Raw genomic sequence first — 14,221 nt, forward strand, 5'->3', positions numbered from 1 at the left:
TCAAGGAAGATCATTCCTGGCAGGAAAACTCCTACACCACCTGGCTTCATCTTTAATGACACGGACAGACTGGAGGGGGTTGGGGGAAAAGGACTCCAGGCAGCACACTCTGGGTTCAGACTGTGGGATGCTTAATCATGACACTAAACTTGAAAAGGAGGAGGCTGGCCAAATCAACACTCCCTTCATCGGTCACAAAGGAAAGGGAGTCTCTGAACCCTCAGTCCACGTAAGCTAGTATTAATATGTACCCCTTGCATAGCACTGGGCAAACCTGCTACTATCCTTCCAGCCCATGGGGAGTGTGATCAGCATTAACAACCTGTTCCCCCAGGCAGGGAAATGGAGACCCAGAACCTTGCCCAAAGTCACACGACAAAGCTGAGGCTAGATCCCAAGAGTACCTGGTTCCCAATTCTACACCCATGTTAGTGATGCATTTGGGACACAGGGTTTCATATAATGCCCTGGGGCCTGTGGTCCCTAGTTATCCTGAGAGCGACTGGCTCTGCAGAACATTACTGGATGCAGCCAGATGCTAGGAAAGAACTGCAGGTGCGATACAAGGGCATGCCGTTGTCTTTGTACCTGGGAAACATGCAAAGGGGATTGCCTGGTGCAGCTGCTCTGGAAGCCACCCTAATAAACTGTAGAGGGGATTAATTAAATCTCGGGAATCCCTGAATTCTGGGAAAGGAGGAAGAGCCTTGTTGTGGTTGGCCATCTCCCACACTCCAGGGCTCCCTTCAGCCAAACCCCCTCCAGCTGCCTCCACTGGCAGTACCCATCATAAGCTTTCTGCCCATGCACGTGACAGCTCGCGGGCAAAAGGGAATGACATCATGGCTGGCAAGTGATGCCACAGCCCTTTTGTTCAATGACATCACTGCCCCTGCCTCTGATTTCCTGTCACACTCCTGAGGTCACAAGAGCTTGGAAACCACCTTCCTTTGAAAATACGGAGGGTCCTTTTCCCCACAGGCATTCAGATTTGCTGCACAACTCATTCAAGAAATGTTTTTACCCCAATCCTGAAAACAGGGCAGACGTGGCAAGTCCCAATCCAATAGCAAATAGAAGCAGAACAGCTGCTCGGTGGTAATAATACTGACATTCAACAGCACCTTCCATCCAAGGATCTCAGTGCTTGACAAATATCAGCCTCTCATTCCGCCCCTGGGAGCATATTTTATCCCCACTTTACAATGGGGAAATAGAGGCACCGAGGGTGAAGTGACTTGGCCAAGGTCACAGAGGGAATCTTGAAGCAAAAGCAAGAGCAGAACATCTGCTTGCCAATCCTTTGCCTTAACTATAAGGCCATCCTTTCCTCCTTATCCTTCATCCCTGCTCATCCTCCTTTCTTTGCACGTCAGTGCACCATTTTCAGGATAGAAGGTAAAAAGAAATATGTACCACTGGTTACAGTTAACCTTTATTTGAATTATTTCCAAAGGGGTTAAGGGAAGAGAAGTGTTACATTGTTAGGCTATTAGATTCTAGTTAGACTCAACTTCTAGTTAAAAGGTTAGAAAGTTTGCTGGAGAAAGGTTAGCATCTAGTTAGGGTTAGGAACTAGCTAAGGTTAATAAAGCAGGTTGGTTAGCTGTCAGGACAAAGATCAGAGAGCGCGGGTGAGAAAGAAAGAGGTGGGAGGAGGGTTTACTGGGACTATCTCCACATAGGAGCGGACGGGCAGGTTTTAAAGAGAGCGAGAGACAGAGAAAGCAGCAGAGGGTTATAGAGAGATTCAGTGGAAATAAAAACAGCCTCTAATACACCCTTTTGTCTCAAAATCAGGGTGAAAATCTACCATCTGTGATGCAAATGTGGAGCAAGACTAAAGGATAGGGGTGGCAGAGACCAAAAGAACCCTGCATCACCCCCTGCTGGGCCTGGCTGTTACAGTGCATCTGATTGCCCTGGACACAGCAGCTTTCAGTGGAGGCACGCTCTGACGGTGAGGAAATGCACTGGAAATCATGGCCATGGATGGACAGAAGGCAGGACCCATCACCTTCCTGAATTATCACAGTTTATGGCTTGTCGTTAACCATTCGCTCCCAGTGGAGCCCATGGGAACAGGTGACAGCAGCTCCAGTGCTTGCGGAGAGCAGGCCACTCCCAAAGTGAGGCTGTTCTTGGCTTCCCAATTTCAGCCAGGTGCATGGGAAACAGATCTGGGAATGGCAAAGGGAGATTTCTGGTGGGACCCGCACCTTGAAGGCAGAAGATGAAATCTGGACCAAAATGGAAGCGACTGTGGGGGGAAAAGCAATAGTCTGAATGGTTTCTGGGACACAGATGGTAGATTTTCGCTGTTGGAGTTTCACATCTAACTAGCTTCATATTCAATTTAGTGGCAGATGGACAGCATTGGAGAGGGATTGCAAAAAACAAATCTATTCTCCGGTGGCCCAATGCATCCCCCTGAGATTGCTTGGGGACAGCAACTCTGGTCCATAGCTGCTTAACACATAGGGCTGCCAATTTTGGTCGGATGTATTCCTGGAGGTTTCATCGCATGACATAATCTTTCCCAGTTCATCTAGGACAGTGTAAAATCTGGAGATAGTTCTAGGTGCTAGAGGCCATGCAAGCAGGGGTGAGCCTCTGGAATAGTGGGGCAGCCAGGGCTCAAGTGGGGCACTAGATCTGAGACTGGCACGGGCAACTGATACCCACCATACCCACGGTGTCTTCCCCAGCCTCTCAGGGCACGGAATCTGATCACCAAGAGGCAACTCTGGGAGCCTGCATCAGCCCAGGAGGTCAGGCTGGTTGCTGGAGTTCAGCGACGCAAGACAAAGACGCTGCCCTCCGGGCAGGTTTCCATTCTCAGTCTCACCCCCCTGCCTCGGGCATGTGGGGCCTGTTCTGACACCCCCTCCCCCTTTTCTAGACAACAAGCTATGGGGCGAAACAGAGCCCTGAAAATGGGAGACGCGGCGGTCCGTTGCCATGGCAACCACAGGAAACGTACCGCCACGGCCTACCAGGCCATGTGTGAGCGTGTGCCTTGCTATCTCCCGGGGGTGGTGAGCAGTTTTCTAAACCCTCAACAAACAAGCTAGCGTGAAGGACCGGCTGCAATTTTAATGCCTGATCCTGTCTGAGAACAAGCTGGGACTTGGCGTAGGGAGGAAAACGTGACGTGAGTGTTGTTGGCAGACTCCCATCAGTGTCCTGGCACCTCAGGGAACAGGAACAATCTAGAAGGGACATTTCAGTCTAATCACTCCCCCCACAACCTCTCCAAAGCCCTGCAATAGAAGGCTTCCATTTTAAAATTCAGTGCCTGATGCCCCCCCATACATTCTCACTTCAGACAATGCCAATAACCCCATTAGATGTGAAACTTCAAGACCTCCTGCAGGTGTGAACACAATTACCACAGTTCCAGGGTAAAAGCTACGGTCTAATTGGGGAATTCCAGGACAACTGTTGCTAAGTTACGAAAAAAATCTAGCCAATGTTAGGAGGTTTGTGTTTAGTTATATTTCCTCATATAGATATATTTTAATTATGATGGTGATGGTTATTTTTGTAGCCTGCAATACCCCTGCGGAAGTTCATTAAGAGGGCAGAATATCCCTACTGAAGGAGTTAGTACAAGAAATGCACAGCATGCCTCTTGAAAAAGCTGTTAAGAAGGAATTAGTTTAAAGGACGAGGGTTACAAATCTGGACATTAGCAGGTTTGTTTCTGTTTTCTTTTTTTAAATTGAACAAAACTTACCAAAGGTCTCTGAATGTTAAAAATAATGAAAAACAGAAAGGAAAAGAAAAATAAAAGTTTGTTATAGCCAGTTATTTCAAAAGCAGAAGACGACACACAAGATACAAAAGGGTTCAGTGCTCGTAAGGTTTAAGAAGTTGGCTGCAGAGTATCTCTTGTTTACCCCTCTAAGTAATACAGGCAGGCACCAAACATTGGCTTGACCCAATTCCATTGTGTAGTCCTGAAGTGTAAATTTCTCTCTCAACAACATAAAGAAGGAATATTTTTTGTTCATGTAACAACTAGACCTTCCTTGGGCTGAGATTTTCAAAAAGGCCTCAGGGAGCCGGGTACCCAAATTTGGATGTCTTCTTCATGCTCCTTTGAAAAATCCCAGCTTTTAATTCCTTCAGGGACCCTCAGGGTTAGTTGGCCCAATGTCTGTCAGAGTTAAATTATTTCCCATAACCTGGAAAGTGTTAGGGAGGAACGGATCCTAGATGGAAAAAGGCATCTATGGATAATGTCCCTAAATTCATATTTCCTGATCCTTAGTAACACTGAAGCCATACTGCCCTGCTCCAGCAGTATAAAGGGACCTCAAAGCGAGTGCAAATGGAATATATGCCCACGGTAAAGCCCCTCTGCACAGCTAGGGAAATGTAAAGGATTTAGCATAAAAGAGAATCAGGTACAGACAGAACTGCCAATTTTGGGCAGCTCCGTGTGTGATATTTTATGCAAATCAAGTAATGAGCTAATTTTCATGGTTGCAATTAGTTTGCATACAGCCATAAACTCAGTCTAACTCAACGGGGTGCATTTCCTCCTACTGAATCTGTTCCTATACAGAGCAGCAGCATGGGATGGTTCCAATACGCAGTGCCCTGCCAGCACATCTCAGTCCCACTCTGGGGAGAGCTCCTCTAAAGGTAACAGGCATTTGAGTCTCTATGGCCCATGAGGTTCTTGGCCTTTCTGGTGAGCCTGCCAAGCGGTGCCAACAGTGGTGGTGAGCTTGTGATGTGGGATCTGTAATGGAAACCCATTAAAGTCATCTTGTACAGGGGCCACCACATATCAATTAACGGGCAATGACTTTTAATCCCTATTGAGCTGAGCAGGCTTCCTATTGATGCCCTTCAGGCAAAAGGCTCTGCAGCACATTAGCAATATCCTGAGATATCCCGCACCCCGATATGAGCGAGTGCTACACCCTCAAGAGCGAGATTTGCTTTCTGGAAAGATAAACGTATCAAATTGAGTTTGGACATTTGTGGAGCTCACACAGGCAGGGTTTCTCTACCCTGCTCCGCACTCTCAGGCAACATCTCCCACACATTACATTCCTCACATACACACATGCAGTCAGCCACACCCAGTTCTTAAAGTGACAGCCCCTGTTAACCAAAATACAAGCACGCGATGCACAACCCTAAGGGGAAAATTTTTTTACTAGTGTAACATCTAAACTCACATTCCCATACAATGTCCTGCAATGTAAAATAATTTAAACAATTATTCTAGCATCCTTACGCTAACATTGATTTCACTCCACCTGGGTCACCACCCAGGTTTGACCCCATAACCATCAGACCTACAACACAACCCTCCTTTACTTCAGCTATTGTAGGAGGAAGGCAGACCCTTCTCTGCAAGGAGCAGCCGACCGAGTGGGAGACAACTATTTATGAACTAGCATTTCGAATGCTGGAGAACAGGATTCCGTGATTCCTGTTTCCAGGACTAGAGTATGGTGGTTAGAGTTAGAGACAGCATAGCCAAGTGTAAAGAAGTCTTAGTTTGGTTTATCTCCTGGGTTTAAACTTGGGATCTCTAGAACGGAAAGCATAAGCCCCACTATTTGAGCTAACTACATTAGCACTGGGCCGTAGCAGGTTCAAACTTCTCTGCTGTCTAGCCACTAGACAGGAACAAAGATCCACCCTGTGTTAGTGTGGGTTATACGAGCACATATTTTGGCCTATTTCTTCGGAAAGGTAGTGTGGCAAAGTGAATGAGATTTGGGTCTGTCATAATAGAGACCTGGATTCTTGACTGCAAATGACCTTATCCAACCTCTCAGTTATCCTATCTGAAAAATTGATGAATGATAGTTGCCTCCTAGAAGGTAGGTATACGGCCTTGCTTAATAAGGGCTTGTGAAGTGCACAGAAATATTAAGAACAGTCAGTGAAAGAACTCATGGGCTCTTGTCTTATAGTTCAATGCACCTTCCCCTAGGCTACAGGGCACTGAGTAAATGAATGACATTCTATCAGTTGTGCAGGAATGCATGAGCCCTGCAAGATGCATGACGCCTGGCAGGTCTGCCTGGCGTCCTTCTTTCCATCTTTATAAGACGAATATACTATGCTGCATTTCTATAGGACTTGTCATCGGAGAATAGACAAGCTCTTCGGAAACAATAATTTAAAAAGCCTGGCAACAGCCTTGTGCCATCTCATCATCCCCATTTGGCAAATGGGTGAATGGAGAGACAGAAATCAGTGGTCTTGTTTCCCAGAGATGCTGAGAGTATGGAGCTTCCAGTGACTTCAGCTTCTCTGAAAATCAGGCCACAAAGGGAATCAAAGCAGGAGTAGAACCTCGGAGTCCTGTTGGTCAATCTCCTGCTCTAACCAATAGAACACACTCCCCTCTGAAGTGGAGAAAGAAGTGACAGGTCTGTAAAAAGGACAATAGGTCCCTTTCAGTGTTTTGTGACTTTACTGCTTCAAGAAGACTGAATTTCTAAACAGCTATAAATGATGTCAATTCCACCCAGGTCCCTAAAAAGCAGATTTATCCGGAGGAACAAACATCCTGTACAGAAGCTAAATGATTTATTGGGATGATAGTCTAACGGTGAATTTAGTAGGTGGCTCTAAATGAAATACCAAATCGAGCCCAGCTAGGAAATATAAAGGGATATTGTGGCGATCATAATTGTATTAAAAATAATCTGAAAACGTGTTAGTAATACCTCCTGTTATGGACACAAAGCATTTTAATATTCTAATTTATCTTTCAGTATTTATACTGGTTAACTTTATTTGCATTTCACTCAGCACATAGGCAATGAAACTAAGGGAGATCAGTTTCATTTGTGTTTGAAGGCTCTCAAATCAAGAACCCATCCTGATTCAGCAAGCACTCAAGCACGTGCAAAAGAGCTGTGCTGAATGGGGGCCCCGGTGAAATTAATTTGTGGGTCTTACGGACCAACCTAATAAAGTTGTATCTGAGTTTCCAGTGATGCAACAGAATGTATAAGTAAAACAATCCTTGTCACTGAAATAATAAACAAAGATGGACTGTGTTTTCAAAAGTGCCTTGTGATTTTGGATGCTTTAGTTTATGAGTCCCCAGCTTATGTCATCTTAATGGGGCCTGATTTTCAGAGGTCAGAAGATCTGGCCCCTTTAAGATATCTCAAGTTGGGCACCCAAAACCCAGTGATTCTATAAAACACAGGCACTTTTGAAACTTTCAGCCTAAATATATAACTGCCCCCAAAATGCTTCCAGTCATCTTGGGGAAAATTTTTAGAAGTGCCTCAGTGACTCAGGAGCCTAAAGTCTCCTGGAGGGGCTTTAAGATCCTAAATTGCTTCGATGTTCTTTTCAAATTGTATTCATTAAATTTTACAAATCCCCACCACTTTTTTTTTTTTATTAATCTGAAATGTAGGCCTTACATTTAGGAGCAGTGTTCTCTTGTGCCGAACCTTTGATGTTATAAAGTTCTAGAAATCAAAGCAATTAGGGAATGCAAAATATCTGATGGGGAGGAAACAGTATATAATTGGAATGGGAAGGTAAACAAGGAAATTAACCTTTAACCAGTCAATGTTGGCCCTTCCAGCATCAAAAATCTTTGAACCCACCCTATGCCAAACAGGACAAAAGAGCAATTAGGTTGTCATGTTCTCTGACATTCAAATCTTGCATTACAGAATCAGATCTGAAGATTTCGGAGCCAGGAGCAGCCTGGGTAGAAGTAACTGGCTGTTGCCCCATTGACTGACTTGTAAAATGGCTGAGCCTCGGAAGAGGCTCCCACAAAGCAACTCCAGTTCCCACGCTAAAGCCTCTGCCCCCTTCCCTCCCCTGTTCCTGTGCCAGGAAAAGCTCTTAAAAATGCTTCATCTCTTAGCCGAACAAGGGTTATGCTCCTCTGGGCAACTAAAGTGAGGCGACCTAGCTAAGCCCAATCAGATAGCTGTGTACTCTCCAGACTGGCTTAAAGAGGCAAGTCTGAATTGTGGTCAAAAATCTAAAAGGTTACTTTTGTTTTAGTTTCCATTGAGAGGTGAAGCTCCCAAAGGTGACTTTGTGCTTCCGAGAGAGAAAGGATGGATATTTTTAAACGGGACAATTTGCTTTATCTGTAGCTTTCAAAAATAAAACCACATGCACAGACACGCATGTATTTTACTTACACGCACATGCATACACACAAACAGCTCCTGAAATGTGAACAATGAAAGATGCCAGACTAACATTCACAAAACCAGCAAAGGACAGGTAGACGAACAGATGGGGGAAGACAGAGAACTGACAACAGCCACAGAGCTGGGGTACATCTATTCATGGAGTACCACTCCATTGCCGCCCACTACCTAAGGTTGACTTGAGAATGCTCAGAACTGCTCTCCGGCGATGGCTTCGGGAAGGCGATAGACTCAAAAGGATTAGATACCAAAGGGATCCTATGAGAGGCCTGGTTCTGCCACAGGCTACGGAAGGCCCCGTCCACACCATGGATGGGACCGTCCCAGCTGTGACAATATACAGCTGTCGTGGCTGTGGTCCTGATCCCAAAGTGGATAGGGCTGAAAGCTCCACGCTTGGTGCTGTCACCCTCCTTCCTTCATTTATACAGCTCAACGTCTGAGCATGACCCACCTCCCCACCCCTGTTACCCAACTCTCCCTCCACTCCTGTAGGTCCCCCTGGTTAGGCAGAGCACCATTCCACGAGTGTTGCCAAATGACCAGCTTCCCTGGGATGGGAACCAGGTTCTCAGTGGAGTTTGGTTTCCTGTCAATCAACTTGGGGGATGGGTGCAGAAGATGATGAAGAAAATGAAGGAAACCATCACCAACCCAACCACCTTAGGGGAGCTCAGAGCCGTTTTACCAGGTCTTCTGTAGAACTGCTTACGTTCTAATCTACAGGCCAACAGGGTTGGCTCACACCGGCCACCATTCCGCCCAGAAAGCTCTGCTTGAACACTCTCTTTTGAGCCAGTTCCAGGGTTCACTCCGTACTGGGATCGCAAGGAGACCTTACCTGATCTCAGCTGCTTTATCCTCCCATTGCTGGCGCTGGGGTCGACGGGCAGGAAATCTTTGAACCATGTGATCTCCGGGTCTGGGTTCCCGCTGGCTGCGCACAGCATGGTGGCTGTTCGTGTACGCTCGACCACCTTCAGCTGGGGTCCCATGTCAATGTTTGGGAAGCCGGAAGGCAGCTGGTCTTCTGCGGGAGGAGAGCAAAAGAGGAGGGGCTTGGTTTAGTGCTCTTTCAAGATCGGGGTGGTAGCGGGGAGGCTTAATTCAACAGAGTACTCTAAAGAGACTGTCGGCAAGAAACCCAATCCATTTCAAAGAGCGAGTTCAAGCTATTTCAGATATGGCCCCTTCCCAATTGTTGTGGCTTTACAATTATTCCTATTACAGCCAAGTGGCTCCAAACAGCGACCGAGGCCTTGTTATGCAGAGCACTGCACACATGGAAAGACGATCCCTGAGTCAAAGACATCACAATCTGAACAGGTCACATTTTCCTGGTTTTTTTTAAGTTCTTCTTTCCCTCACTGCCCACAGAGCCTCGGAAATTGGCCAACTGCACAAGAGTGAAAGTGACTATACATGAAGTCATGTCAAATGGATAGTGGAAACTAGCCGAGAAAGGAGGGGAAAAATCTTTCAGCTGTAGTTACCTTAGGGGACACTTGTAACAACTGGAAGCAAAACTCTTTCAGACAGAGCATGATTTTTAAGGTTATTAATTTCAATTGTTGCGACTCTAGGGCAAGAGAGAGACACACCAACAGCTACAAAACAGCTCACAGTTACCCTCTTGTCCTCTAGGCCAGGGTTTCTCAATGACTGGTCCATGGACCGGCGCCGGACAGCGGCAGCCTCCTTGCCTGTCCCTCAGATTTCCCTGACACAGATTAGGAACGCAGCAAACCGGTCCCTAGTCTAGAGTACTGCTCTAGACCTTGTCTTTCCTAGGGAAAAAGATGAATTAGCTAACTCGTAAAAACGAACATGGGACAGGCTGTCCCATAGTCTTTACTATGCTAACTCATGTTAAAACCTAGAGTGACTTGGAAAATGGATTTTCCATCCCACAAAAAACGTGAAGATTTGGGGGAGAGAATAAAAAAATCTCAAATTGGAACAAAAAAAAAAATCAACATTTTGAAATTTTCTATAAAACAAAATTCTGGAAAAAATAATTTCTTTGTAGGTCAATCAAAACATTTTGTTTCAATTTTAACCATTTTTTAATATATATGATAAGTAAATTACAAAACGTCATTTCAAAACAAATGTATTGAATCTTTCCATTCGGAAAATGTCAAAAGAGGGCTTCAGATATTTTAAAAAATATTTTTTCAAGTTCTTTTTCCCAACAAAATTTTGTTGAAAGAGATACAGTTTGGCCAAAAAAAAATATTTTGTTTTAGCTGAAACGTCAAATGTTTTGGCTAAATTTTATCGCCCAGCTCTGGTTAAAAACTACAGACTGCCTTGCATTCCCTAGGATTTTACGTTGCATTAGGTACCACGTGTTGGCTAACATGAGTTAAGGACACACAATTTTTCCTAGTGATGACCCACCCCTCAGGCCTGGCAGCCTGCAAAGAGGATATAAGCAACATGGGGACAGCTTACAGAGATTCTCCTTTAACGCCAGTGTTGATGCCTTAGGAGCCCAGGGATCCTTGGGTTCAAGTCCGGTGGGGTGGATCGGGCACGGCACAAAAATTTAAGGATGGGATTTTTCCAAAACCCTCAGGGTTGGTCTAAATCTGCTTGTACTGAAGACAATGGGCGTTTTCATTGGCAGTGGCAGCAGAGATACGCCGATGCGGAATGCTTTTGAAAATCCCAGCCTACAATGCCCAGGGCTGTGAAACATCGCAGACAATTTCAAATGCAATGAGGAGGTTGCACCCTTCTTGCACCTGGCAGTGTTCCCAGGTCACGGGCCAAGCTGTGTACCACACATACGGCTGAACCCAAGGGACAATGGGACAAAAGAGAGGAACTGGAAGCCTAAGTTTGCTGCTTCTTCCCCCACGCCTCCTCTCTTTTAAATGAGAGGCAGCCACAACTCCCAGCTCCTAATGCTGGCTCTACTAACGGTGCATTTGGTTTTAGGTGAGTTACTTCATTTTGCTGTTCCTCAGTTTCCGCATCTGTAAAACCGGGGGCATCGCTGGGGGAGGGAGGCAAGGTTTGTACAGTGCTTGGAAGCAGCGGAGCTCTAGGCAAGCCCTAAGAAACGTAGTTATTAACAACGCTCGGATACCGCCGTGATTAATGGTATACATGCTTTGACTGTCTGAATTTTCAAAGGCAGCCTCCCTGCTCTGAGCATGCCAGGGAGCGAAGGGGGCCTGCTATCTCTATTCGCAGCTACTGACCCGCCAAGAGGACGAAGCACTAAGCAGAAGTCGGGTTAATGTACAAGCGAAGGGCTTGTTTACACGCAAGAACTGTACCACGTTTTAGCAGTGTAGCTAAAGCAGTACAGATCCCCTAGTGCGGGCACTGGTCTATCAGCATAAAGCTGCTTTACCGTTCCCATATAGGAAGGAGAATACGTTATACTGGTGTACTAGGCACCTTTATACCAATACAACTGCATCCACACTAGGAGCTGTACCAGTTCTAACTATCTCAGGGGGAAAAAATCACATTCCTAACGGATACCGTTATGGCAGACAAGGCCTAAGGGATGGCACTGAAGTTACAGCTTGCCACAGTTTAATACACCAGCCCACGTTTACAGCATCCAATCCATCTGCGGGGCAGAATAAAGAAGAACTTCTCTCACCCTTTAAACGTAGAGCGGAGTCTGGTTAGGGGTCTGTGAGGTTGGCTGCTGGGTTCTGTCCCTGGCTCTGCTACAGATCGGTTTTGTGACCTCGGACAAGTCCCCTTTCTGTGCCCCATTTCTGCCCATCTGGTAAAATGGAGGTATTAATAATCCTCTTCTGGTCCCTCTCAAGATTGTTTTGCGATTTCATGCGTGTGGCATGTTTTAGGATACTTGGGTGACAGGGGCTTTTTTAGTGGCTCAGTATTATTCTGTTTCCACTCCACATGCAGGCCGGGGACTCCCTCTTGCTACATCTTTGTGCATCACCTAACACAAATAAAAGATTAATAATAATAATAAAAGCAGCTGAGACATGCCATGGATTACCGGCCCTATCCCGCGTGCGGCTGGGAGCCCTCCACTCCCAGCTGAGAGACACTTGCCAACTTGCAGGACTGGAGCCCCAAACCGTGTTTCAAAAGGAAGTCAAGGGAAGGTCTTCATTTGCTTTCCGCATTGGAATATAGAAAGGAACTGAAGGGAGTGAGCTAAACCAAGGGACCATGTCCTTAGCTCACCGAGCTGTGGCAGGGTATTGCAGCGGTCTCCGAGCAGCATGCTTTCCTGCAGCTCAGAACGGCTGCACTACGCAGGCCCATCCAAGAGTGAGCTCAGGACAAAGATGCAGCCTGGGAACTGCTCTGCCTATGCCCACTTTAGCCAGGCTTTTAATGCATTTCCTTCCCTTTTTAAAGCAGGCCCTTGCAGGTTGTTCAAGTAGCCGGTGTCTGATTGGCTGAAGATGACATCATTATTGATTACCGCTCGCATTCTGTTTCCTGGTGGTGCTACTCCACCTGGCTCAAACCCGAATCTGTTCATTTCACGAACCAATTAATCCGCAGAGAGAATAGCCCTCTTGGCTGGCAGGGTGCGCGTGTAAGTGTGCGCGCGCGTTGGGGAAGGCCTGGTACAACTATTATTACTGAGTGTTTCTAATTAAACAAAAATGTTAATCTTGCAGCACATTGTGCAGAATTCCTCTGAGTTTAATTAAAACAACCGCGGCTAGAGGCGTGATCAGATTTGAGGATCAGATCAGCAGAGGAAGCATCTCCGAACACAGCATTTTCCACTGATTCAAGTGCTCGAATTTCCTTCCTGCCAGGAAAGTGAGACTGTTCTTCATCCCCTAACAACTGGATTCCCTGCAATAATGCACTCAGTTCAATCCCCAAAAAGACACGAACACACCCCTCTTCCCAGTCACCAGACACCAAACCACACCTGCTACAAACTGCCTGGCTTGGACTGCAAGTTCTATTTCTAAAAGTAGTCCAGGCGTCTCCGAGAACAGAAGACTCATGATGCGAGATGAAGAAACCTGGAGGACACCTCTGGGCAGATGTCTGCAGCTGACTCACGCTGGCTTTGTAGGGAAACATTTCCAGGTGTTGTGCTTGCTGTATTATTAGAGTCTCCCAAGCACCTTGTTCATACCTGCTCTTGGATTTAATGGTTTAAAAGGCACCCCCTGGGGAAAAGCTGGTGAATTACCTCATGGCCACTGGACAAAGTAGCGTGAGAAAGTGCAGGCGAAAGGAGAGGGTGCTTCAGTATTCATTTATAATAAATCCTACCAGCGGACATGCTCTGCGCTGGGGGAAAAAATGCATCAAACCGTCCGGGGCGCATGCGCTCACACGCATACAATCATACAAATAACGCCGAGGTCATGGACTAGCAAGCAAAAGCACTTGCCGACTCAGTCTCCTTGTCGCTCTGGAAGGTGGCAGCTCTGTGTTCAGATAATTAACTGTGCTGGAAATGAGGATGAGGAAGAGAGATAAAGCGGGGGTTGCTGCTGCTCTTTTCCCCAGGGTCGGCACAGTTGTTTAATCATTTAAAAGGTGCGTGCGCTATGTATTAAATGCTATGCTGAAGCAACATGAAGGAGGCATAGTCAAGCACCTGCGCGCCAGAAAATGCATAAGTGAGAGTACACTTTGCCCTTCTCTACAGATATTCGGATCTCATAGAGTTTGGCATATGTTAATAAACTAAGCCTCACATCAACACCCTCCCACCCCTCCAGGCTTATCACCGCTGCAGAAGCAGGGGCAGAGAGCAGAAGCGACTTGCCCAAAATCACACCAAAAGTCTGCAGCAAAACCAGGAAGAGAAGAACCCAAGTCTGTTGAGTCCCATTTCTGCACCTTGCTCAGAAGGCCATGACCACCCAGCGCGAGCTCTGATCCCTTGCGAATGTGTGCATGATATGCCTTTGATATGCTGATCCAATACTATTTCTCTTTGTACCTCATCCAGTGCACCAGATGCCCCAATAACAACCACGTGGGTGAAATGAGACAATCACTGCGCTCTCCAATGAGCTCACACAGAAAAATGATAAAAGGCAAAAACACCCTATCCC

At 46.3% G+C, this 14,221-nt stretch overlaps 1 protein-coding gene across 7 annotated transcripts in view; it reads right to left on the reverse strand.

The window, feature by feature from the left end:
* The window catches only part of PTPRS (protein tyrosine phosphatase receptor type S), a 252,215-nt gene that overhangs the window by 80,987 nt on the left and 157,007 nt on the right, over nt 1-14,221 (reverse strand). For all 7 annotated transcript variants that reach the window (XM_054013364.1, XM_054013362.1, XM_054013363.1 and 4 more), the window contains exon 5: nt 9,019-9,207. In XM_054013364.1, coding sequence (XP_053869339.1) covers nt 9,019-9,207 — 189 coding nt within the window. The remainder of the gene's footprint in view (nt 1-9,018; nt 9,208-14,221) is intronic.

This window comes from Malaclemys terrapin, chromosome 24 (assembly GCF_027887155.1).
Source record: "Malaclemys terrapin pileata isolate rMalTer1 chromosome 24, rMalTer1.hap1, whole genome shotgun sequence".
Classification (NCBI taxonomy): Eukaryota; Metazoa; Chordata; order Testudines; family Emydidae; genus Malaclemys; species Malaclemys terrapin.